The 27110-nt window shown below is 43.5% G+C and overlaps 1 protein-coding gene across 1 annotated transcript; it reads left to right on the forward strand.

Annotated features, from left to right (window-relative positions):
- The first annotated feature begins 14122 nt into the window (after positions 1-14122).
- On the forward strand, positions 14123-26849 carry LOC118655128 (bile salt sulfotransferase-like). Its single transcript, XM_036306602.1, has 6 exons — positions 14123-14329; positions 16491-16702; positions 19083-19209; positions 22895-22989; positions 24465-24645; positions 25812-26849. Exons 1-6 carry the CDS (start codon positions 14200-14202, stop codon positions 25922-25924), a joined length of 858 nt encoding a protein of 285 aa, XP_036162495.1. The 5' UTR covers positions 14123-14199; the 3' UTR covers positions 25925-26849.
- Positions 26850-27110: the final 261 nt, after the last annotated feature.

Consider the following 27110-nt stretch of genomic DNA (forward strand, 5'->3'; position numbering starts at 1 on the left):
CCATGGCGACGCGTCAGGCGACGGCTGTGTGAGGTGGCGGCTGTGAGATCGTGCGTCTGGGAGAGCAGTGGGGTGCTGCCCGGCCTGGCCTTGGGGGCATGTGTTTTGTTTTGGGGTTTTTTTTGTGGGTGTTTGTGTCCGCTTTTGCAAAATGGCAAGAACGTTGGAACCTGTAGAGAATTTTTAAAGTATTTATCCTGCTGCTGCTGGGCTCAGCGATTGAGCATCCACCCAGGCACCAGGATGCCACCTGTTCGATTCCCGTTCAGGGCACGTGCCTGGTGCGATTCCTGGCGAAGCACGAATTTTAGGGGGATCTAGGCAGGCTTAGGGATATTTTTTTAAGAATTGGGGTCCATGGTAAAAAACACTGGGAGAAGGTATATTTCCATCACACAAGGAAGCCAGGTGCAGTCATATCTCCATAAGACAAGGAGGCATTAACAGGTCTATTTCCATAAGACAAAGGAACTGGGAGTAGACCAAGTCTATATTTACAAAATAAAGAGAAGGAAGCCCTTCATCCAGAAGGAGAGGAAAGCCCAAAGGGAATAGGAAAACAATAAGGAAGGGGGGAGGGGAGAGCCTCACATGTCCCATGTGATATTCAACCTTTGAGCCCAGGAGTTACTATAGTAACCAGTCCAAGGGAATAGTGACCAATCAGAGGTGATATGGGGGCACCAGGTTCTGCAGCCTTTAAAAGCCATGGAAACAGGACTTCAGTGGGACCCTTTCCCCCTCCCCACGTGGGCGTCTGTCCTTGTCCTTAAAAAATTCTCCATTTTTACTCTACCACTTTCTGTCCAAGGATTCATTCTTCGATTCCCTCAAAGAATCCGAGTTCCAGTCCAAAAATTCGGTATCACTGGGTTGCGGGCTCGATCCCCAGTAGGGGGCGTGCAGGAGGCAGCTGATGGATGATGTTCCTCTCTCATCCATGTTTCTCTCTCTGTCCCTCTTCCTTCCTCTCTCTCTAAAAATCAATAAAAACATATTTTTAAAAAATGTCCTCCCTCCCTCCCTCCCTTCCTTCCTCAGAGGAAGGGAGAGGGAGAGAGTTACACATCAGCTGCCTTCTGCACGCCCCCTACTGGGGATGGAGCCCACAACCTGGGCATGTGCCCTTGACCAGGAATCAAACCTGGGACCATTCAGTCTGCAGGCTGACGCTCTATCCACTGAGCCAAACCAGCTAGGGCTTTTTAAAATATATTTTTGCTGAAACCGGTTTGGCTCAGTGGATAGAGCGTCGGCTTGCGGACTGAAGGGTCCCGGGTTTGATTCCGGTCAAGGGCGTGTACCTGGGTTGCGGGCACATCCCTAGTGGGAGATGTGCAGGAGGCAGCTGATTGATGTTTCTCTCTCATGGATGTTTCTAACTCTCTCTCTCTCTCTTCCTCTCTGTAAAAAATCAATAAAATATATTAAAAAAAGAATTCCTTCTTAAAAAAATATATATTTTTATTGATTTTTAAAATTGATTTCAGAGAGGAAGAGGGAGATAGAAACATCAATGAGGAGAATCATTGATTGGCTGCTTCCTGCATGCCCCCCTCTGGGGATCGAGCCGGCAACCCGGGCATGTGCCCTGACCGGGAATCGAACTGTGACTTCCTGGTTTATAGGTCGACACTCAACCACTGAGCCATACTGGCTAGGTCAGTGATGGCGAACCTTTTGAGCTCAGCGTGTCAGCATTTTGAAAAACCCTAACTTAACTCTGGTGCTGTGTCACATATAGAAATTTTTTGATATTTGCAACCATAGTAAAACAAAGATTTATATTTTTGATATTCATGTTATATATTTAAATGCCATTAAACAAAGAAAATTCAACCAAAAAAAATGAGTTCACGTGTCACCTCTGACACGCCTGTCACAGGTTTGCCATCACTGGCTTAGTCGGACATCCTTAGCGCTGCCGTGGAGGTGGGAGAGGCTCCCACCACCACCATCAGCCCCGAGTGTGATGCTCCTGCGCTGAGCATCTGCCCCCTGGTGGTCAGTGCATATCATAGCGACCACTCGGTCTATTTGCATATTAGCCTTTTATTATATAGGATGACGCATTCAGGTAACATATTTCACACATAACACACTGTGATATACGGATATTTTCGCCATCCATCCACCACCACAGCACGTAAGATGGATGGGAAGCGATTCGTGTAATTTAGATAGCTTGCTTTATGTCCTATCATTTAAAGTAAGACGAGTACCGACTTGGATCCACATGCCTAGGGAGATTCAAAGTGAGACTATCTCCCTCCTCTAGCGAAGTGCTCCTGTGATTATGCGTCAGAGGTGTGTGGAGCTGTTGATTGGCAAGGAAACGCCCTACCAAAGAGGTCTCGGCCAGAGGAGCCCAACTGCGTTTCAAATGCGAACAACCGTGCCCGGCTGGTGTGGCTCAGTGGTGAGCGTCGACCTATGAACCAGGAGGTCACGGTTCGATTCCCCTTCGGGGCACATGCCCGGGTTGCGGGCTCCATCCCCAGCGTGGGGCGCGCAGGAGGCAGCCGGTCAATTATTCTCCCGTCATTGATGTTTCTATCTCTGTCTCTCTCTCCCTCCCTCTCTGAAATCAATAAAAAATATATATATTAACAAAAGAAATTAAGTTCTATTAAATAGAGCTTTTTTTTTTTTTACATACACACTCACACAGAAAACAAATGTGAACACCCCACATGCCCTCTGAATCTGGGGTTAGGATGGACAGTCGAGTTGCTCTCCCCAGCGACGGACACTAGGTGGCAGCAGAGGTCCACGTAGCGCATGAAATCTGCTCATTCTGGGGAGCCACACCCAGGAGACGATGTAGTGCGCGAATGTGTAGCTTTGGATAAACTTTCCTAACATGCTCACTGAATGAATCGGGTTTTGAATCTGCCCCTCTCACACAGGCATCCAGGACAGCCCGAGGGGTGATCCAAACTGGCCTTTCATGATTTGCTCCCCTTGGTCTGGGACTTGGACTTGAAGAATGACTCTGGGGCCCTGGCCGGTGTGGCTCAGTGGATAGAGCGTCAGCCTGCGGACCAAAGGGTCCCGGGTTCGATTCCGGTCAAGGGCACGTACCTCGGTTGCCCGGGCCCTGGTCAGGGAGTGTGCAGGAGGCAACTCATCAATGCATTTCTCTCACATCGATGTTTCTGTCTTTCCCTCTCTCTTCCACTCTCCCTAAAAATCAATGGAAAAATATCCTAGTGTGAGGATTAAAAAAAGAAAAAAACGACTCAGGGGGGAAAAATTGAATGGAGAGATGTGAGCACGGGAACATGGGCCTTTCTGATTCTTTACATGTTCCGGCCTGGATTTATTTTTTTTTATTTTCTATCTATGGTTATTGATGCTGGTTGACACCAGAGGGTGCCCGGCTGGGCCCTCCCTTCAGTGGATGATCTCTGACATCGAGGTGGTTGCTGGGAAGGGAAGGAGAAAGGTGTCAGCAATTTCCACCAGACGTTCACCCTCACACAACATCCTTTGGAAAAGGGTAGCTTTCTTGAGGTTGTACACCATATCATTAGACACCATATAAAGTATACAATTCCATGGCTTTATCTATTCATAGATATGTGCAACCACCACTAACATTTATTTATTTATTTTTAAAAAATATATTTTATTGATTTTTTACAGAGAAGAAGGGAGAGAGATAGTCAGAAACATTGATGAGAGAGAAACGTCGATCAGCTGCCTCCTGCACCTCCTACTGGGGATGTGCCCACAACCCAGGTACATGCCCTTGACCAGAATCGAACCTGGGACCCTTCAGTCAGTTCTATCCACTGAGCCAAGCTGGCTTTGGCTTATTTATTTTTCTTTATTGATTAAGGTCTTACATATGTGTCCTTATCCCCTCATGGCCCTCCCCCCATCTCCCCACTCATGCCCTCACCCCCCTGGTGTCTGTGTCCATTGGTTAGGCTTATATGCATGCATGCAAGTCTTTGGTTGATCTCTCCCCCTTACACCCACCTTCCCTTACCTTCCCTCTTAGGTTTGAACATCTGATCGATGCTTCTCTGTCTCTGGATCTGTTTTTGTGCATCAGTTTATGTTGTTCATTATATTCCACAAATGAGTGAGATCATGTGATATTTATCTTTCTCCGACTGGCTTATTTCACTTAGCATAATGCTCTCCAGTTCCATCCATGCCATTGCAAATGGTAAGAGTTCCTTCTTTTTTACAGCAACATAGTATTCCATCGTGTAGATGTACCACAGTTTTTTAATCCACTCATCTGCTGATGGGCACTTAGGCTGTTTCCAGATCTTAAGCTATGGTGAATTGTGCTGCTATGAACATAGGGGTGCATATATCCTTTCTGATTGGTGTTTCTGGTTTCTTGGGATATATTCCTAGAAGTGGGATCACTGGGTCAAATGGGAGCTCCATTTTTAGTTTTTTGAGGAAACTCCATACTGTCTTCCATAGTGGCTGCACCAGTTGCATTCCCACCAGCAGTGCACGAGGGTTCCTTTTTCTCCACATCCCCACCAGCACTTGTCGTTTGTTGATTTGTATTTATTTTATATTTTTATTGATATAAAAGAGGAAGGGAGGAGCGAGAGAGACATCAATGATGAGAGAGAATCATTGATTGGTTGCCTCCTGCACACCCCCCACTGGGGATCGAGCCCACCACCCACGCATGTGCCCTGACCAGGAATCGAACCGGTGTCCTCAGGGTGCATGGGACCACGCTCAACCAACTGAGCCACACAGGCCAGGCCTTCCCTGTCCTAAATCAACCCAGGGCCAGCTGGGTTTCAAATGTGAACACCCCTAGCATTGCCTCTGAATTGTGGGTTAGAAGGGATAGTTGAGTTGCTTTCCTCAGCGACAATGCAATGTCGGGAGGCTTCCACTAGGGGGCAGCAGAGACCACCCCATTGGCCAGCCCAGTCGGCCAACATTGTTCACACCAGTGAACCCTGAGCTGTTGGCCCTGCCCTGCCTGGCCTTCCCCAGCGGTTCTCAACCTGTGGGTCGCGACCCCTTTGGGGGTCAAACGACCCTTTCACAGGGGTCGCCCAAGACCATCGGAAAACACATATTGTTTTTGTGATTAATCACTATGCTTTAATTATGTTCAATTTGTAACAATAACATACATCCTGCATATCAGATATTTACATGACGATTCATAACGGTAGCAACATTACAGTCATGAAGTAGCAACAAAAATAATTTTATGGTTGGGGGTCCCCACAACATGAGGAACTGCATTAAAGGGTCTCGGCATTAGGAAGGTTGAGAACCGCTGCCCCAGGGAAACGTGACAAAATAAAGACCACGCTTCCCCCTCACTCCTTTCTGCCTCCTGACCCAACCGGGTGCTCCCGCAGGTGGCCCTGCCTGGAGGGGTGGGTGCCCTGATTCCGGAAAACGTGAGGCATACGATCTCCTATTGGTGGTGATCTCTGTGTCTGCCACTGATACGGAATTTCTGGACTGGAACCCGGATTCTGTGTCCGCCGGAATCGAAGAATGAACCCACAGACAGAAGGTAGTATAGCAAAGGTGGAGATTTATTGAAGAACAAGGACAGACTCCCACGTGGGGAGGGGAAAGAGTCCCACTGATTTCCCTTTCCCTTCTGGCCCTGACCGGTTTGGCTCAGTGGATAGAGCATCAGCCTGCGGACTGAAAGGTCCCAGGTTCGATTCTGGGTTGCAGGCACATCCCCAGTAGGTGGTGTGCAGGAGGTGGCTGATCGACGTTTCTAACTCTCTATCCCTCTCTCTTCCTCTCTGTAAAAAGTCAATAAAATATATTTTAAAAAATATATATCCTATCGAATAATAGACAAAGATGGTAATTGACCATACCTTCACTACACCTCCCAATGGCTAATCAGCATGATATGCAAATCAACCATCAACAAAGATGGCAGCTAATTTGCATACTGCAGGCAGGGTGGGCCAGCACGAGCTGCCATCCGGGCCCCCGTGTGCCGCCTAAGCCCCGCCCTGAGCCAGGACCCCTGTGTGTGGCCCTGGGCGGTGGGGCCTGGTGACGCGATGGGCCCGAGGAACCCCTATTCTTGCAGAAATTTTCCTGCAATGGGCTTCTAATATATATATATTCAAAAGATGGGTGGCAATCCTTCATTTCTCCTGAAATACAAATGCTGGTTAACCTACTGACCGAGTGTGCTGGGGGCACTGTACCTTGGAACAAGGTTTTAAACCATCTCACTTTACCGAGTCATGTGTTAGCCGTGGTCTAAAATGCGGGAATCCAGGACAGCCCGCGGAGTGATCCGAAAGGACATTGCGTGGTGAGCTCACCTTGGCCTTGGATGTGAAGGGTGACTTGGGGAAGAGCTGCATGGGGAGGTGGGAGGTGTAGGAGCGAGGGTCTTGCTGCTGCTTGGTAAGTTCGAGCCCTGCCCGGGTCTCCACACACAGTGAACGGCCCCAGCTGACCACAGATGGCGCCCAGCTGGGACCCACCCTGGTGTGGAGCAGGTTGATGGTCTCCTTTATCCAGCTGGTTCCTGGAGGAGGGAGAGCGTGCCCTACATTCATCAGCCTTGGGGGGCACTGTGACCTATTAAAGACACTGTCATCTCAGCCATGTCACCCTTGTCCATGAATCCAGCTGATGGTTTCTTTCTCATCTTAACTTCCTTCTGGCAATTTTCTAAGAGAATCAGGTTCGATTTGTGCTCTCTTTGGTCCGTTGAAAATGTCTGGGCCACATCTACCCACGACTGGCAGTGTGTCTGATGTTCCCACGTGTAGGTCTGGGCAGAACGTGTACAGTCTTTTAACACGAAATGAGCTCGTAATGATTTCCTTGCCTGATTTTTCTCCTTCCAGGAGTTTACTTGTTCCTGGGAGCTGAGACTCAGGTGGGTCAACCAAGACTTTTAATCCTCTATTGCAGTGGTTCTCAACCTTCCTAATGCCGATACCCTTTAATACAGTTAGTTCCTCATGCTGTGGTGACCCCCAACCATAAAATTATTTTCATGGCTACTTCATAACTGTAATTTTGCTACTGTTATGATTCGTCATGTAAATATCTGATATGCAGGATGTATTTTCATTGTTACAAATGGAACATAATGAAAGCATAGTGATTAATCACAAAAACAATATGGAATTATATATGTGTTTTCCGATGGTCTTAGGTGACCCCTGTGAAAGGGTCGTTCAACCCCCAAAGGGGTCGTGACCCACAGGTTGAGAACCGCTGGTCTATCAGAAGGGCTCGTTAACTTATTGAGGCCAATAGATAACTCCGAGGCATGAATTTTACATCCTTTCTACAATTTCTCCGAGTTATGAACAGGAGTGATTCTGTGTTGTGTAATGTTTAACACTGAAACACTCTGAGTTAAAGGTCCGTATGTACTCAGAAAATAAACATTTGCTTTTGTGACTACGTGTTTACTCATGGAGGATGTTTTATGCCTACAGCATACAGTCTGAAATGAGTCTCTTTTAAGTTGCATATAAACGGGTCTTGTATTTATTTTCTTAAATACTTCTTTATTGTTTTGTTTGTTTGTTTGTTGTTGTTTTTTTTTGATGCTCAACCACCTGGGCCACACCAGGCAGGGCATGCCCAGTCTATTTATTTATTTATTTATTTATTTATTTTTTGATTAATTAAATCTTTATTGTTCAGATTAATACATTAGTTCCTCTTTTTACCCCCTATAACTCCCCTCCACCCAGTTCCCACCCCACCCTCCTCCCTCACTCCCCACCCACTGTCCTCATCCATAGGTGCACAATTTTTGTCCAGTGTCTTCCCGCATCTCCCACACCCCTTTCCCTCCCAAGAATAGTCAGTCCATTCCTTTTCTATGCCCCTGATTCTATTATAATCACCAGTTCATTCTGTTCATCAGATTATTCACTTGATTTTCAGATTCACTTGTTGATAGATGTGTATTTGTTGTTCATAGTTTGTATCTTTACCTTTTTCTTCTCCTTCCTCTTCTTAAAGGATATCTTTCAGCATTTCATATAATACTGGTTTGGTGGTGATGAACTCCTTTAGCTTTTTCTTATCTGTGAAGCTCTTTATCTGACCTTCAATTCTGAATGATAGCTTTGCTGGATAAAGTAATCTTGGTTGTAGGTTCTTGGCATTCATCACTTTGAATATTTCTTGCCACTCCCTTCTGGCCTGCAAAGTTTCTGTTGAGAAATCATCTGACAGTTGTATGGGTACTCCCTTGTAGGTAACTGACTGTCTTTCTCTTGCTGCTTTTAAGATTTTCTCTTTGTCTTTTGCTCTTGGCATTTTAATTATGATTTGTCTTGGTGTGGTCCTCTTTGGACTCCTTTTGTTTGGGGTTCTCTGCGCTTCCTGGACCTGTAAGTCTATTTCTTTCACCAGGTAGGGGAAGTTTTCTGTCATTATTTCTTCAAATAGGTTTTCAATATCTTGCTCTCTCTCTTCTTCTGGCACCCCTATAATTCTGATGTTGGTACGCTTGAAGCTGTCCCAGAGGCTCCTTACACTATCTTTGTATTTTTGGATTCTTTTTTCATTTTACTTTTCTGGTTGGGTGTTTTTTGCTTCTTCGTATTTCAAATCGTTGACTTGATTCTTGCGATCCTCTGGTCTGCTGTTGGGAGTCTTTATAATATTCTTTATTTCAGTCAGTGTATGCTTAATTTCTAGTTGGTCCTTTATCATAACCTCGAGGGTCTCATTAGATTTCTTGTAGGTCTCATTAAGTTTATCGGCAATTTCTAGAAAATTCTTGAACAACCTTAAAAGTGTGGTTTTGAACTCTATATCCAGTAGTTTGCTTTCCTCCATTTCTGTTATTTGTGTCCTTTTTCTTTGTCTCCGCATTTTTTATGCTTCCCTGTGTTGATAAAGTGGTTTTCTGTGCTAAGTGTCCTCCCAGTGGTTCAGCCTCCCCAATTACCTGAGGAGGACACTCTTGGTGCACCCCCTTGTGGTCTTTGTGCACAGTCTTGTTGTAGTTAAGCCTTGATTGTTGTAGGTATCACTGGGAGGAATTGATCTCCAGGCCAATTGGCTGTGAGAATCAGCTGTGTCTGCAGTGGGAGAACTTCTGTGCTGGAGACACCCCTCCGGGGCAAGGCTTGCTTCAATGGGGCTTTGGTGTTCACTGAGTCTGCCCCCTGAGTGTGTCCTTTATGGTTCCACGGAGCTGCAATCTGGGTGGTCCCACTCTGACCCCTGGGCACACTGGCTCCTGGATCTCTAGGGAGGTGCTAATCTAGCCTCTGCCTTAGGCTATCCAGCAAAAGCCTCCCTGAAGGGCTTGGGTGGGGCGGGTCCCATGGGATCAACAGAGCGGGGCTAGTAGTTATGGCTGCTCTCAGAGACCCCACTTCTCAGTGTCCCAGAAATTGCTGCAAGCCCCTCTGAGAGAAAGCTGCCCTTGAGTTCTGACTGATGCCAGACAGTCCCGCTTCTCCTGTATGAGTCTGGGTCTCCAGAGACTCACCCGGAACTGGAGCTCAGAGCCTGAGACTCCCTCCCGATTGAAAACGAAACCGTGCCCTCAGCCACCAGCCTGCTCCCTGTGTGCCTCTGTACCTTAGTATTTTACTTCCACACTGCACCTCTTCTGAGTCTCGGTATGCCTTTCTCTTTCCTTCTAGTTGTAGAATTTCCACTCAGCCAGCCTTCCTGTGGTTCTGGATGATGTCTGTTCCAACTTTTAGTTGTATTTTTGAAGTGGTTGTTCGAGGCAGCAAACTCTGGTGTTCACCTATGCCGCCATCTTGGTTTCTCCTAAATAATTCTTTATTGTTGAAAGTATTACATATGTCCCTCTTTTTCCCCCATTGACCCCCTCCAGGTAATCCTTGATAGTTATGGATTTACCATTCCCATTTTGTCCATTGTTTTCTGGCTTTTAAGAATTCCTTTTTATTTTCTCTTGCTGGGTTCCTTTGCTGTAATGTTAAGTTTTGATTCCAAATCAATAAAATCAGACATGAAAAAGGAGAAGTAACAACAGACACCACAGAAACAAAAAATATTATTAAAAAAATATTACAAACAACCATATGCCAACAAATTGGACAATCTGAAAGAAATGGATACATTCTTAGAAATATATCCATTGCTAAAACTGTATCAAGAAGAAATAGAAAATCTGAACAGACTGATTACAACTAACGAAATCAAAGCAGTAATAATAATTTAAAAAAAAAATCTCTCAACAAACAAAAGTCCTGACCTGAATGGCTTCAAAGCTGGGTTTTTCACAAACATTCCAGGAAAAACTAACACCTATCCTTCTCAAACTATTCCAAAACATTCAAGAGGAGGGAAGACTCCCACGCACATTTTATGAGGCCAGCATTATTCTACTTCCAAAACCAAATGAAGACACTACCAAGAAAAGAAAATTATAGGCCAATATCTCTGAGTAACATAGATGCCACAACTCTCAAAAAATATCATCAAACTGAACTCAGCAATACGTTCAAAAGATCATACACCATGGTTAAGTTGAATCTATTTCTGGGATGCAAGTTTGGTACAATACACACTAATCAATTAACTTGCCACACCACATAAACAAAATGAAGAACAAAGGTCATACGATCATATCAATAGGTGCAAGAAAAGCATTACAAAATCAAGCACACATTCAAGATAAAAACTCTCAGCAAAGTAGGAATAGATGAAACATACCTCAACATATTAAGGGGCCAGGTATGCCAAACTCACAGCTCACATCATACTCAGCTGGAAAAAAACTCAAGGCATTTTTAAAAATATATATTTTATTGATTTTTTACAGAGAGGAAGGGAGAGAGATGTAGAGAGTTAGAAACATCGATGAGAGAGAAACATTGATCAGCTACTTCCTGCACACCTGCTACTGGGGATGTGCCCACAACCAAGGTTCATGCCCTTAACCAGAATTGAACCTGGGACCTTTCAGTCTGCAGGCCAATGCTCTATCCACTGAGCCAAACCGGTTAGGGCAAGGCATTTTTCTTACGATCAAGAATGACATGGGGAAGTCCACTTTCACGACTCATATTCAACATAGTCCTGGAAATCCTAGCTATAGTAATAAGACAAAAAGAGGGAATAAAAGGCATTCAAATAAAAAAAAAGGAACAAGTAAAAATGTCATTATTTGCCAATGACAAGGTAATGTATATAGAGAACCCTAAAGAGTTTAGTAAAAAACTACTAAAACTAATAAATAAATTCAATACAGTAGCAAAATAAGTTTAAAAATTTAGAAATTAATCACACTTTGTGCACCAATAATGAACTATAATGAAGGGCTCATACAACTCAACTAAAGGAAGACAGAAAATCCAATTAAAAAATGGGCAATGGGCCTGAACAGGCACTTCTCCAAAGAGGACATACAGATGGCCAATAGACGTATGAAAAAATACTCAATGCCACTGATTATCAGAGAGATGCAAATTAAAACCACAAGGATATATCACCTGTCCCAGAACCTGTCCCAGAAAATAGTCCCATTTACAATTTCATTAAGAAATCACTAGAAATAAATTTAACCAAGCAAATAAAAGACCTGTCCTCAGAAATGTATAAGATACCAAAGAAAAAAATTGAAAAAGATAACAAATTAATGAAAGCATATACCGTCATGGTCATGAATAGGAAGTATTAACCTCATGAAAATGTCCATACCACCAGAGCAATCTATAGATTCAATGCAATTCCTATCAAAATACTAATGGTGTATTTCACAGAACTGGAACAAACACTCCAAATTTTATTTGGAACCACAAAAGACCCCAAATAACAACAGCAATTTAGAAAAAGAACCAAGTTGGCTGTATCACGCTACCTGATATCAAACTATGCTACAGGGTCATAGTAATAAAAACAAGATGGTACTAGTATAAAAATAGACAGAGAACAATGGAACCGAACTGAGAGCTTACAAATGAATCCACATCTATATGGTCAATATCTGACAAAGAAGGCAAGACCATCTGTCCAATATGTGGTATTGGTAAAATTGGACAGAAACATGTAGAAAAATTAAACCAGACCACCTTCTTTTTTTTAAAATATATTTTATTGATTTTTTACAGAGAGTAAGGGAGAGAGATAGTTAGAAGCATCGATGAGAGAGAAACATCGATCAGCTGCCTCCTGCACATCTCCCACTGGGGATATGCCTGCAACCCAGGTACATGCCCTTGACCGGAATCAAACCTGGGACCTTTCAGTCCGCAGGCCGACGCTCTTATCCACTGAGCCAAACCGGTTTTGGCCCAGACCACCTTCTTGCACCACATACAAGAATAGACTCAACATGGACGAAAGCCTTAAATGTGAGATGTGAAACAATAAAACTCCTAGAAGAAAACAGAAGCAGCAAAATCTCTGACGTTTCTCTTAGCAATATTTCTTTCTGATATATCTCCTTGGACAAGGGAAACAACAACAACAAAAAATTAAACAAATAGGACTACATCAAACTAAGAAGTTTTTTCACAGCAAAGGACACCATCAACAAAATGAAAGATCACCCACTGAGTGGGAGGACATATTTGCTAATGATAGAGCTGATAAGGGGTTAATTTTTAAAAAAAATATATTTTGATTTTTTTACAGAGAGGAAGGGAGAGGGATAGAGAGTTAGAAACATCGATGAGAGAGAAACATTGATCAGCTGCCTCCTGCACACTCCCTACTGGGGATGTGCCCACAACCAAGGCACATACCTTTAACCGGAATGGAACCTGGGACCCTTCAGTCTACAGGCCGATGCTCTATCCACTGAGCCAAACTGGTTAGGGCGATAAGGGGTTAATTTACAAAATACATAAAAAACTTATACAACTCAGCTGACGGAAGACAAAAAATCCAATTAAAAAATGGGCAATGGGCCTGAATAGGCTCTTCTCCAGAGGACATACAGATGGCCAATAGATATATGAAAAGATCCTCAAGGCCATTAATTATCAGAGAGATGCCAGTTAAAACCACGAGGATATATCACCTGTTGGAACCTGTCAGAATGGCTATCATCTGTAAATTACTACACAAGTGCTGCTGAGGGCACATGCCTGGGTTGCGGGCTCCATTTTCAATGTGGGGCATGCAGGAGGCAGCTGATCAATGATTCTCTCTCATCATTTATGTTTCTATCTCTCTCCCCCTCTCTCTTCCTCTCTGAAATCAATAAAAATATATTTAAAAAATAAAATAAAATAAAACTGTTAAGCCCAGATTTCAGGATCCCCAAAAGACCCACCAGGGAGCCAGCCAAGTCCAATGCAAAAGCAGATAGAGTCTTTATTCGGGCTAGCTCAAGCTCCCCCCACAATCACCGACACAGCAGCTGGGGCAGAGAGAGAGAGCTAGCTCTGTGGGAAGAGGGGATTTATAGGGGGGTTGGAGTAAGGGGAGAAGAGAGGACTGTGGACCTTGCTGATTTGCCAGGTGCAAGTCGGGGTCTTGTTACGCAGGATGTGGTTGTGTCTATGGCGCACACTTCCCTTGATTGTCATTGGTTAAAGAAATCCTAGGTGTGGCTAGCAGAGGCTTGGGCTTCTGGGAAGAAGCTTCTTGCCGAGCACATGGCTAAGGCTGCTGCCTAAAAATGGAGGATCCAGGGTAAGATGGAGGGCATAGCCCTCGCCCTTTCAAAAACCACACTGCCTCAAATTCAACCTGCTCAATGACATTCAACTTTCAAAGTTATAAATTTCCCAATATTTATTCTGAGATAATTTCTAAGACAGTTTGGCAATTTTAAATTTTTTTCATGCTGATTTTTAAATTTTTGGAAAATTTTTTTATTGAAATGAAATTCACATAACATAAAATTAAATGTAATGTTTACATATTAAAGTAAACATTTCAAAGATTACTTTTGTTGGTCATTAAAATTGTTATTTTTTTAATTTATAAAAAACATGTTCATTTAAAAAAGTTAAAATAGTTAAAATATTATAGAAAATGTTAACTGCCCCTAAATGCCCTCTGCTGCCAACCTGATCACCCCCTAACTGCTCTCCCCTGCTGGCCTGATTGCCCCTAACTACCTGCCATGGCCCCTGCCACCGTGGCTTTGTTTGGAAAGATGCCTGGTCTAATTAGCATATTACGCTTTTATTAGTATAGATAAGATCTGAATCATAACCAGGAAGCAGTGTGTCTGCCTTCTATTGCTGTGGCTGGAACAACCAGACCAAGTTTGGAAGGCTGGCTTTGGGAATGGCTGGAGATTACATGTGGATTGAAGGGATTCCTTTCCCTACAACTACCATTGAAGACCTCAGATCTTTGCAGGATGAATTTGTGGCAAGGGATGAAGATATCATCACAATTTCTTACCCAAAGTCAGGTAAGAAAGTGGGATGAGACATTGAGGAGGTGGGGAATGGGGTTACCCAAGGTGTGCCTTCTCTATGCCTCACCTTTGACTATGCTTTGATGACTGGTGTGGTTACACTCCAGAAAGAGGGGGTTCACGCAGGCAATTATGATATAAAGGGATGTGACCACCAGGGCATTGTAGAGATATAGAGAGCCTTATGGGTGAAGAGGCTAAGGCAGAGATTCAGGTGATTGCGATGGGTGTTTAAAAGGGACAGGTGCCCTGGCTGGTGTAGTTACATGGTTAGAACGTTGGTCCGTGCACTGAAGCATCTTGGGTTTGATTCCCAGTCAAGGGTATGTACTTGGGTTGCAAGTATGATCCCCGGCCTCAGTCAGGGTGTGTGTGTGAAGTAACCAATTAATGTGTCTCTCTCATATCAACGTCTGTCTCTCTCTCTCCATCCCTCCTTCCATTTCCACTCTCTCTAAAAATCAATGGAAAACTATCTTTGGGTGAGGATTAACAAAACAAAAAAATAATAATAAAAATGGGGGACTGGATACCTGAGAATCTTGGCAGAAGGAACCATCTATCCTGCGATGTCCACAGCAAATGTAATATTGTGAGGAGCAAATACATATATTCTGACATTTGATAAAATGGGCAGAAAGACTTTATTCAAGATTAGTGCAATGAGAGAGAGAGAGAGAGAGAGAGAGAGAGAGAGAGAGAGAGAGAGAGAGAGAGACACTAAAATCACCTCTGAAAATAACAGCCAGCTGGGGATTTGTAGTTAATGAGCAGAGTGAGGTCAGTGGATGCAAAACTACTAAGAGGATTGAATTAGACATGAAGGGTTAGAAAATTCTTGCAAAAACGGCCTAACGAGATCCATGCGAAGAGAAGCCAAGGTGTTGGACATCAAGGATGGGGGATAGGGACCTTGGTAAGCTATCCGGGGTGAAAGGATTCCCATTATTGATTTATAAAAATTCTTGCTAAACTTGGCTCAGCAAGGATGGTCACAGACCACCCAGGTCAAGACCTAGTCATGTACAGGACTCAGAAGAGTCTGGCTAACGTTTTATCAAAGATAAGAGTCTTTGTCAGAGTTGGAGAGGGAACAGAACAGGGTGGGTTACATGTGGAATGGTCTAGATTTGAAATATACAGAGGGATAGTCAGGAACCTGAAAAAAACAACAACTTTGTGGAGAATAGGGAGAGTGTAGTATCAGGAGATGAGACTGGATGTGTTTAAATGGAAAAATCAACGTGGAATTATATTATTATTGTTAATCCTCATTGGAGGATATGTTTTCCATTGATTTTTAAAAATATATATTTTTTATTGATTTCAGAAAGGAAGGGAGAGAAGAGAGAGATAGAAACATCAATGATGAGAGAGAATCATAAATCGACTGCCTTCTGCATGCCCTACACTGGGGATTGAGCCTGTAACCCAGGCCTGTGCCCTGACCAGGAGTTGAACCGTGGCCTCCTTGGTTCATAGGCCAATGCTCAACCACTGCTCAACACCAGCTGGGCTCTTTTTTGAAAAAATATTTTTATTGATTTCAGAAAGGAAGAGAGAGAGACATCAATGATGAGAGAATCATTGATCAGCTGCCCCTTGCACACCCCCTACTGGGGACTGAGCCTGCAACCCGGGCATGTGCTCTTCGCTGGAATCGAACCTGGGACCCTTTAGTCCCCAGGACGACGCTCTATCCACTGAGTCAAACCGGATAGGGCGGGAATTCATTTCTTGATGATAGTGGACATACCGTATATTAGTTTCAGGTGCACAGCATAGTGATTGGACGTTTATGTTCTTACAAATTGACACCCCTCTGCCCCATATCCCCAGTCCCCACCTGGTCCCACCCATACTGATTACGATATTACTGACTCTATTCCCTGTGCTGGCTACTTCTGTTTTTGGATGTATGTGTCTCAACCACCGAGCCAGGCCAGCTGGGATCAATGAGGAATCTTGAAGTCATGGTGAGGCATTAGGAAATTGTCCAAAGACAACGTAATTCCAAGAAAGGTTTTGAAATGGCAAAGTGATAGGTGCATATTTAATAAATAAATAAGCAAGTAAATAAATAAACAAACACAATGTAGTGATGGAGTCAAAAGTCAGATTGAAATAGGTGACACTGTGTTCTTTTGCTATACAGGAACCAACTGGATATTGGAGATCATCCATCTGATCCACACCAGGGGAGATCCCAGCTGGGTGCAATCAGTGGTCAGCTGGAAACGTTCACCATGGCTAGAAAACGCTTCCGGGCTTGAAGATATAAAGCAGCAGCAGGAAGACCCACGCTTCTACATCTCCCACCTCCCCATTCAATTCTTCCCCAAGTCAATCTTCAAGTCCAAGGCCAAGGTGAGCCCATAAGACAATGTCCGTTTGGATCACTTCTCGGGGTGCCCAGGATGCCCACGTTCTCAGGACACGGCTAACATGTGATTCAGTAAAGGAAGATATGTTAAAGGCTTGCTCCAAGGTGCAGTGTCCTGGTCCAGACAGTCTCCCTGGTATTGCTCCAGAGGACACTCAGCCTTTAGTTAAAAAAAATCCCGGCTGCATCGCTAACACCACGGACCTCAACATGGATGTGGCCATGGGGGAGGCATCTCAATCCTAAACCAGCACCTAAGTTTCAGAGGAGATGTGAGTTTGGCACTCACCTTTGAAACTCCATGAGAGCTTTTCCAATCATGACACGATCAATGTTGGGCAAGTCGTTTTCATTCAGTAGATCTACAGCCCTCCAATGTGTCATTTTAGGAGCTCGAAAGGAAGACTTTAACAGTGAGTGATCCTGGGCTATACATGTGCATTTTGCCTCATCTGAGATTACAGTTTAAAACATACGACACCAAAAAATATTATTCACATTGTATGAAAACACCTTCAAACAATCTTATGGGGTGTGGTATTACTAGATTTATTGTGAAAATATTGGAAGAGATAATAACTGAAAACTTTCCCACCTGGTGAAGGAACTAGACATACAAATCCAGGAAGTGCAAACAGCTCCAAACAAAATGAACCCATAGAGGCCCACACCAAAACACATCAACATTAAAATGCCAAAGGCTAAAGGCAAAGAGAGAATCTTAAAAGCAGAAAGAGAAAAGCAATTAGTTACGTACAAGGGAGCTCCCATAAGACTATCAATTGAATTCTCAACAGAAACTTTGCCTTTTAGTGCTGAGTGGTTCACTGCAATGACCCTCTCTTATGAACTGACTGAACTCGGCTGCCACTCTCCCTCCTCTTCACGGAGGACACAAATCCTACTAGTCCTGAGACTTTCATGCATAGATCTCCATCATGATCTCTCGCATATAACTTTCCTTAACGACTTATGAACAATGACAAAAAAAAAAATCCCACAAAAAACAAACAATGACTTGTTATAGGGAAGTCTTCTCCAAGTCTATCTGACTCTCTTTTGTACACATGAAAGGCAAACACTGAGCAGAGCTTAGAAGCTGAGACCGCCCTACTTGCTTCTTCCCCTGTACCTGTCCTTCACTCTTTTTTTTTTATTTTATTTTATTTTTTATTATTAGTTAAGGTATTACAAATGTGTCCTCATCCCCCCCATTAACTCCCAACCTCCCCCCCGCTCCCGCACACTCATGCTCCCATCCCCCTCTTGTCCATGTCCATTGGTTTGGCTTATATACATGTATACAAGTCCTTCGGTTGATCTCTTCCCCTTACCCCCGCCCTCCCCTACTTTCCTTCTGGGGATTGATAGCCTGATTGCTGTTTCTCAGTCTTTGGATCTGTCCCTGTTGTTCTCTATAATCCACAAATGAGTGAGATCATGTGGTATTTATCTTTCTCCGACTGGCTTATTTCACTGAGCATAATGCTCTCCGGTTTGTCCTTCTCTCTTTGAGGAAACATTGGAGAAACGTGCAAGTTTGTTTTTATCTCTTGAGTTTGCATCACTTAAAGCAGCATGATGAGTCTATTCATGCTACCATTTTGAAATTTAAATATATTTTATTGATTTTTTTACAGAGAGGAAGGGAGAGAGATAGAGAGTTAGAAACATCGATGAGAGAGAAACATCGATCGGCTGCCTCCTGCACATCTCCTACTGGGGATGGGCCCACAACCCAGGTGCATGCCCTTGACCGGAATCGAACCTGGGACCCTTCAGTCCGCAGGCCGACGCTCTATCCACTGAGCCAAACCGGTTTTGGCTACCATTTTGAAATTTATAAAGACCATTCACATCTGCCCTAATCCCTATCTGGGAAATGCTGGTATGGTAGGAATTTCTAGGAAAATCAACAGAAGCCCAGAACAGGAACTTCCTGGAAGAACACAGAGTAGGGTGTCGCTGTCAAAGTCCCAACAAAACTCAGGATGTTTAATTCACACTCAGGGCTTCTTAGTCAGTGGTGCCAAAATGGAATAGCATTATTCCCCCGCCCCCCGCACCCCCCCCCCTTCGCCCGCGAGAAACCTTTATAAAACTTCTCCATTCATTGCGTCATAACGTCCTTGAGAACCAAAATGATCCACACGTTTCTCACTGTTCCCTCTGAAAAGCCTGAGCAAGTGTCTGTCATATGGTGGGTTCTCAATATTTTGTTAAGTGAGTGAATGGAAGAAGATTAGATTGAAGCTCAACACTTTAATGAGAATTGAATTTTTCTTGACTTGCAAAAATTTCAGGGCAGTGAGAATGAGTATACCTATTTTTATTTCCTTTTTTTTTTTTTTTTTTTCATTTGAGTGTGTCTACATCATGAGAAATCCCAGAGATATTCTTATTTCTGGTTACTATTTCTGGAAAGCGATCAAGGCCACCAAAAATCCAGGCTCACTTGAAGAATATTTTGAATGGTTCCTTCAAGGAAATGGTGAGTGTGACTCAAAATAAGGATTCTAGGTGGAAGGGTGGAGTTCCTGCCCCTCACTTCCAGGTCTTAATTTCTTATGGTTTATGCAATGACATTGCAATCCAACCTCGATGTTGTGGAATCTGAGCAAGTCCCATTTACATAGGACCTTTGTCAACATGCTTTGCTCCCATAACATTTTTTTATATAAATATATTTATTTTATTTATTTATTTTTAATATATTTTATTGATTTTTTTTACAGAGAGGAAGGGAGAGGGATAGAGCGTTAGAAACATCGATGAGAGAGAAACATCCATCAGCTGCCTCCTGCACACCTCCTACTGGGGATGTGCCTGCAACCAAGGTACATGCTCTTGACCGGAATCGAACCTGGGACCCTTCAGTCCGCAGGCTGATGCTCTATCCACTGAGCCAAACTGGTCAGGGCCCACAATGTTTCTTAAAAGTAGTATAAACATATAAAAAAGTAATTCACTATACTCAAAATAAGAGATGTGTGAATTTAAACTCTACTGAGATATCGTTTCTCACCTATCATCTTGGGAAGTTGTTGGAAGCCACCCATTGTCTTCATTATCAGAGAAATGTAAACAAAGAGCCCAGAACGCTGGTGAACCTTGAGCCCTGGCAAGGGCCAGAGCTATGCACCGATTGTTTAGTCCAGACAATGGTGGCTCAAGCAATTTCCTGACCAAATAATCTCAGAGTAAGTCTTTACTAATATTTACTGACCTTTAAGATAGTCTGTTAATGGAATTGCCTGCCTAGGGCTAGATGTGTATCTAAACTTGAATAAAGGTTGGCAAGGCCTGGACACCAGTGAAGTCCTTCCTCTTGTGGTTGGACTTTCCACCTGGCCCCCCAATTTCCAAATGACTATTCCTTGTCTCCTCATTTGCATGCAGCCCTTCTCCAGATCCCGAACCCTAAGCCATGTGGGACGTGGCTCACACAGGAAGTGTATTAGTTTCCTATCACCGCTGTAAGAAATTATCACCAATTTATTGGCTTTAAACAACAACCAAAAATTGTCTCATGCTCTGGAGTTCAGAGATCCAAACTACACTTATGAGCTAAAAGTAATTCAAGGGCATTAGTGCATTCCATTCTTGAAGCTCTAGGGGAGAATTCACTTCCTGCCTTTTCAGCTTTTAGAGGACGCCCATATTCCTTGGCACATAGCCACATCCTTCCAACTGTACTGTCATCACATCCCCTTCTCTGATTCTGACACTCTGAATCTCTCTTACAAGGACCCTTTAAAATTTTTTTTTAAATTGAAATTTTTATTTTCTGTTAATCCTCACCTGAGGATATTTTTTCCATTGATTTTTTAAGGAGAGTGGAAGAGAGAGGGAAAGACAGAGAGAAACATCGATGAGAGAAAGACACATTGATTGATTGCCTCCTGCATGAGCCCCAACCAGGGCCAAGACCAGGGAGGAGCCCGCAACCAAGGTATGTGCCCTTGACTGGAATCGAACCCGAGACCTTTTGGTCTGCAGGCCGATGCTGTAGCCACTGAGCCAAACCGGCCAGGGCTCTAGGGACTCCTGTGATTGCATTCTTTGCATCTATAGATCCTAAATCACATCTCCAATGTGATTTTGGGATTAGGACAGACACACTTTTTGTGGGGACCCTTATTTGACGAATCAGAGCTCTCATTCAAAACGTTTGAATGACAGTCTGGTGATGAGACTGTGTAGGAGGCGCACAAGTGTTTCCGGTGGGACGGGAAAGGGTTCAAACCTATCTAGGGTAACTGAAAATTCTGGTATTTTAGCATTTACACTTTCATGTGTAACTTCTCCTTCTTCAGTGGAAAGAGAGAGAGAGAGAGAGAGAGAGAGAGAGAGAGAGAGAGAGAGAGAAGATAAGCATATAAAGCTATCGAAATGGCCCTTATTTGTCAACTAGCTTATTTGGAACAAATCAATAATATCAAAGTGACAGGCGCATTTGACATCTGATCCTCCGCTACATTCATCTCAATAGAGACAGCGTGTGGCAGAAACAAAATTCCTGTTAGACGTGCTGTCCCAAAGGTATGGGGGTGGGTGGAGGAGAGGCAAAAACATGTGCTGTCTACAGGTAATTACATCATTTAAATCACATTAGGAAACATACACACACACACACACACCACAAAACACCAAAGATATTGACTCCAAACTAGGTGGAATTCGAGTTCAGCTCTTTCATTTCCCAACTAAATTCTCTTTAAAATTCAAAATCTCTTCTTCTCACAGGGAGATCTGGAGCTCATCTTACATACGGTATCCTATAGAGCACCCAACTGGCTGCTTATCGAGGCAGTAAATGCAGAATTCTATTTCTCGTGCAAATGAGAGGAAACGAATTTCCAGCACTTGAGTCACTTGCTCATCAAATACTTAATGGCGTCGGGAAAGGGTGCAGAGTCGCCTACTTGCTGATCAGCTTCCGAAGGCGTGGCTGACATGAGCAGCGTTGCCTAGCCCAGTGGTCGGCAAACCGCAGCTCGCGAGCCACATGTGGCTCTTTGGCCCCTTGAGTGTGGCTCTTCCACAAAATACCACGTGTGGGCATGCACGTACAGTGCGACTGAAACTTCGTGGCCCGTGCGCAGAAGTTGGTTTTCGGCCTGGGCGAGTCTATTTTAAAGAAGTGGCGTTAGAAGAAGTGTGGGGAGTCCGTTGGTCAGGCGACGGGAGACGCAGCGTGGGGGGGGGGGGGGGCGCGCGTGATTCATGCACCAGTTGAGTGAGCCAGTCAGGCAGCAGTCTCACTGTGCAGTGGTTAGTGCTAGTTGCGTCCGCAAATCGTGTGTGGGTGACAAAAGTACCTACTCGAAGCATAAAGTTACCTGTATTTTTCCAACCAGCTGCAAGTCCTACAGGTATTTTTGTCATCAATTTAAGAACAGCGTTTGCTGTTCTTTCCTTATTCGGGTCTACATATTTATGCAAACTATCATTTTTAATCATGAACCTTATCAAGAGTAAATTGAGACGTTGTCTTATTGATGAGAACCTGGAATTGTGCCTAAAATTAAAAACAACAACATACAAACCTGACTTACCCAAACTTTCCAAGGAGATGCAAGGCCATTGTTCACATTAGTGTTTGTCAGTCATTGTCATGATTTAATTTTATGGATATTGTAAGGTAAATTGTAAGGAATTTAATTTTATCAATAAATAATATCGTTATTAAGTATGATATCAAGTTTTATTCAACGTACCTAGAGTTTAACTAAGACTTCAAACTTTAAGTAAAGTTTATTAAGTTAATTTTAGGGAACATTGTGGAGTGAAAGATGATGTAGTGTCGAGGACTGAGAAAGAGATGTTGAGATGGTTTGGACATATAGAGAGGATGAACGAAAAGGACATAGACGAAACAAGTATACAAGACGACTGTGAATGGGAGAGTTGGAAGGGGTCGATCTCAGTGAACATACCTCAATCAGATTAAGGACATTTTTAGCAAAGGCCAGTTTAGGAGCACCCTAATGAAGTTAATAACAACGTACCTACCTATATAGTTTAAGTTTAAAAAATTTGGCTCTCAAAAGAAATTTCAATCATTGTACTGTTGATATTTGGCTCTGTTGACTAATGAGTTTGCCGACCATGGGCCTAGCCAATGGGGCTTGGAAGCATGAGCTACTCACCTTCTCTCCTGGCTTCTCTTGCAGTGCCATTTGGCTCATGGTTTGACCATGTTCGCGGCTGGCTTCAGATGAGGGGAAAAGAGAACTTCCTATTGATATTATATGAGGAGCTGCATCAGGTAATTCTTCTACCAAAGTGTCACTCTCTCCAACTCCATTCATAGCTGTCTACCATTCTTTAATTTTACGTATTTATTTTTTAAATTAAATTTATTGGGGGTGACATTGATGAATAAGATTACATAGGCTTCAGGTGTACATTGCTTTGATTAAGAATATGACCCAGAAATCCCTCCATTCTTTTTTTTTTAAATACATATTTTAATTGATTTCAGAGAGGAAGGGAGACAGATAAATAGAAACATCAATGATGATAGAGAATCACTGATTGGCTGCCTCCTACACACACCCCACCGGGGATGGAGCCTGCAACCCGGTTATGTGCCCTGAGCGGGAATCATACTGTGACCTCCTGGCTCATAAGTCGACACTCAACCACTGAGCCACGCTGGCTGGGCAATCCCTTCATGTTTTTTAAAAAAATATTTTATTGATGTTGGAGAGGAAGGGGGAGGGAGTGAGATATAGAAACATCAATGATGAGAGAGAATCATTGATTGGCTGCCTCCTACATGCCCCCTACTGGGGATGGAGCCCACAACCCAGGCATGTGCCCTTGGCCTGAATCGCACCTGGGACCCTTCAGTCTGCAGGCTGATGCTCTATCCATTGAGCCAAACCAGCTAGGGCCCCTTCATTCTTTAATGTTTCCATTCTACACTTTCAATCAGAGCTGATCCCAGGAATGCGACCAAGTGGGGGTCATTGCCTTTTTGTCATTGACCTCATGAGTTGGCCCATGTTCTTCAATTTTTTAATTTATGTCTTTTGACGTACTTAATGCATGCAACGAGGACAAGCTTCACAACATAGGTACTTGCTGGGGGTCATCGACGATTCTACAGCAAAAATCTGGGAACCAAAGGGCAGTGTCAGGTGGGGACTCATGGAAGGTGAGGCGTGACTGGGTCAGGACCAGTACAGGAAGTAAGGACGTGATCCCAGCTTGACAGGAAGAGGATTCCTGTAGGGGTGGATTATGTAGGAGTGGATATTCATAGGAAGCTTCGGTTGGCATCAAAAGAAAGTGGCTTAATGAGTCTCACAGTCAATTGTCTCTAATGGGCATTTGCTTCTAGGCACGCACTCAGCTTGCACATTTCCTACGTGAACATGACGAGCTCACCCGCTTCCTGATTTCCTTCGTTTTCTGTCTCCTCCTCGCCTGCATTCTCTCCTTGCTTCCCTTTTCCCTGTTGTACTTTAATTTCATGTGTTTTTTGAAAATATATTTTTATTGATGTCAGAGAGGAAGAGAGAGGGAGAGAGAGATAGAAACATCCATGATGAGAGAGAATCATTGATCAGCTGCCTCCTGCACACCCCCAACTGGGGCTCGAGCCCACAACCCCGGCATGGGTCCTTGACCGGAATCCAACCCAGGACCTTTCAGTCTGCAGGCTGACGCTCTATGCACTGAGCCAAACCAGCTAGGGCTAATTTCATGTTTTCTCTGTTGTGGTTCTCATTCTAGGACATCAGAGCCAGTGTGGAGAAGGTCAGCCAATTCTTGGGCACAAAGCTAAGCCCAGAAGAACTGGACTCCATCCTCAAGAATGTAACCTTCCAGGCCATGAAAGACAATAAAATGAGCAATTTCTCTCTACTCCCTGATGTCCTTATGGATCACAGCAAAGCGTGTCTTATGAGAAAAGGTAAGAGAGAGTCTCTAATCTTACAACATGGATGTAATGGACAGTGAACCTCCCAGCTTCTATTGATGCACTAAGACATGGGGTGATGAAAATATCTGACTCTATTAAAATCACATAAGTTGTGCAGGACTTTGAGAGTTTAAGGAATAATTTGAAGTATTTCTAAGGTTGTAAAGCAATCTTAGGGAAAAAAAAAAAAGAAATCTTAGAAAATGAAGCATTGCCGATGAATTACATCTTTCTCTCTGACAGTTTTTATGAGTTTATTTGAGCCAAATTGATGACAATTGCCAGGAAGCAAAATCTCAATAGACTGAGAAAATGCTGCAGAAAATGGAAATTTTACAATTTATTTTATACATCAGAATCAATGGAGAAGATGAAAGGGGTTTACATGAAATCCATTGATGATAGCTTAGGGAGGCAGAAGAAAGCAAAGTGGGGAAATCCCTGGAATTGAATAAAATGGGGAAATGAAGAGACAAATACATTTTTTTTTTGTTTACATTGGTGGGTACATTATATTTTAATAATATAAAAATATATTTAAAAAAATGTCTTGCGTGTTAAACGAGGCAGACGTGTAATATCCTAACACAGTGCCAGGCATTGAAGAAATTACTGCATTTTAGGCATGATCGCTTTTGTTGCCTTTATCATCACTCAATCCTCACAATGTCACAGGAGGTAGGTACTGGGAACAATCTTTTTTTTTTTTTTTAAATTGATTTCAGAGAGGAAGGAAGAGGGAGAGAGAGATAGAACATCAATGATGAGAGAATCATTGATCGGCTGCCTCTTGCAGGCCCCCTACTGGGGACTGAGCCCACAACTCAGGCATATGACCTTGACCGGAATCGAACCCGGAGCCCTTCAGTCCCCAGGCTGACACTCTGTCCACTGAGCCAAACGGCTAGAGCTGGGAACAGTCTTGTGAAACAGATGGCAAACAGTAAACTCAACTACATTATTATGCAACTGGTAGTCAGGCATTGAAGCCAAGGGCATCTGAATCCAGACGGGGAGCTTTTAACTGCGTGGTTACATTGGGGGTGTGTTTTGTATTGACAGTGTAAGATCAATTCACAGTAGAGACGGACAGAGAAGTTCAAGTTGTGGCACCTTATCTGTAAATCTGATCCGGACTCATGTTTTGTGTTTGACAGGAATCATTGGCGACTGGAAAAACCATCTCACAGTGGCCCAGAGTGAAGCCTTCGATAAAGTCTACCAGGAGAAGATGGCGGGGCTCCCCCCAGGCCTCTTCCCGTGGGAATAAGGGCCTCTCGTGTCTGAATCGGGGTGCAAAGGCTGAATTTCCTGAGCTTCTTGTGTACCCAACAAAGCAAACTCTACATGATGAATGATATTTAGGAAATAGGTGGATCCAGGTAGAACCCCAAGAGATGTGAGTTCTAGAACCCAATTATTGACCGGTCCTTGCCTTAACCCAACAAGGCCTACCGTCCATTCCACACTTAATTGACACTAGCCATGTTCCTTTTCTGCTGCCATGCCAGCTTCCCAAAGTGAATCTTTTGTCATATTTCAAACATACAGAAGAACAAACAGTATTTTTTTTTTAAACAAATGGCAATTCTATCCACGTTAAAAAATAAAATTTAAAGCACACCCTCCTCCCGTGATCAAATGCCCAGACTGCTCCTGCCCTGCCCACTCTCCCTTCCCCCCACCCCCTTCAACACCTGTCACTTTCCAGCCACCAAGATCTTGGAAGCTAAGCAAAGAAGGGAATCCACTGATTCTATAGAGAAGAGTCTATAAAGTTACAGCTTAAAGAGAATTCCGTTCAAGATGGCGGAGTAGGTGAACACTGTGCTCACCTCCTCCAATGACCACATCAAAATTACAAGTCAGCTCAGCTGGTGTTGCTCAATGGTCGAGCATTGACCTATGAAACAGGAGGTCACTGTTCAATTCCAGTCAGGGCACATGCCCGGGTTGCAGGCTCAATCCCCAGTAGAGGGCATGCAGGAGGCAGCCGATCCATGATGTTTCTCTCGCATTGATGTTGCTATCTCTCTATCCCTTCCTCTCTTTCCAAACATCAATAAAAACTTATCATTTGGAAATAGTGATGTTGGGTGCAGATAATATTAAAATTTCATAATAAGTTACCCAACTCCCAGACAATCGTTGGCTAGGATGTGATTTGAATAAAACAATTACAGCATGAAGCATAACATATGGTATCTTATTTTGTTGCTGTTGTTGCAATGGTAAATGGGAATGTTTTGTTTGGGTTTTTTTTAGTTGTAAATGAAAATTTTCATTTTTCCTAACATTAGTAGTTAACAAAAGGAATGTCCCCCTTTTTTCCTCAGAGCAACCCTATTCTGTTGGGCTTTTTTTAATTGATGAGAGAGAGAGAGAGAGAGAGAGAGAGAGAGAGAGAGAGAGAGAGAGAGAGAGAGAGAGAGAGAGAGAGAGAGAGGAGGTACAGG

The sequence above is a fragment of the Myotis myotis genome, unplaced genomic scaffold (assembly GCF_014108235.1).
Source record: "Myotis myotis isolate mMyoMyo1 unplaced genomic scaffold, mMyoMyo1.p scaffold_m19_p_42, whole genome shotgun sequence".
NCBI lineage: Eukaryota > Metazoa > Chordata > Mammalia > Chiroptera > Vespertilionidae > Myotis > Myotis myotis.

Coding starts and splice junctions, on each gene's coding strand:
- LOC118655128 (XM_036306602.1), top strand. CDS start 14,200: ATGGCTGGAGATTACATGTGGATTGAAGGGATTCCTTTCCCTACAACT. Junction 14,330..16,490: donor AATTTCTTACCCAAAGTCAG/GTAAGAAAGTGG, acceptor TTTGCTATACAG/GAACCAACTGGATATTGGAG. Junction 24,646..25,811: donor AGCGTGTCTTATGAGAAAAG/GTAAGAGAGAGT, acceptor TGTGTTTGACAG/GAATCATTGGCGACTGGAAA.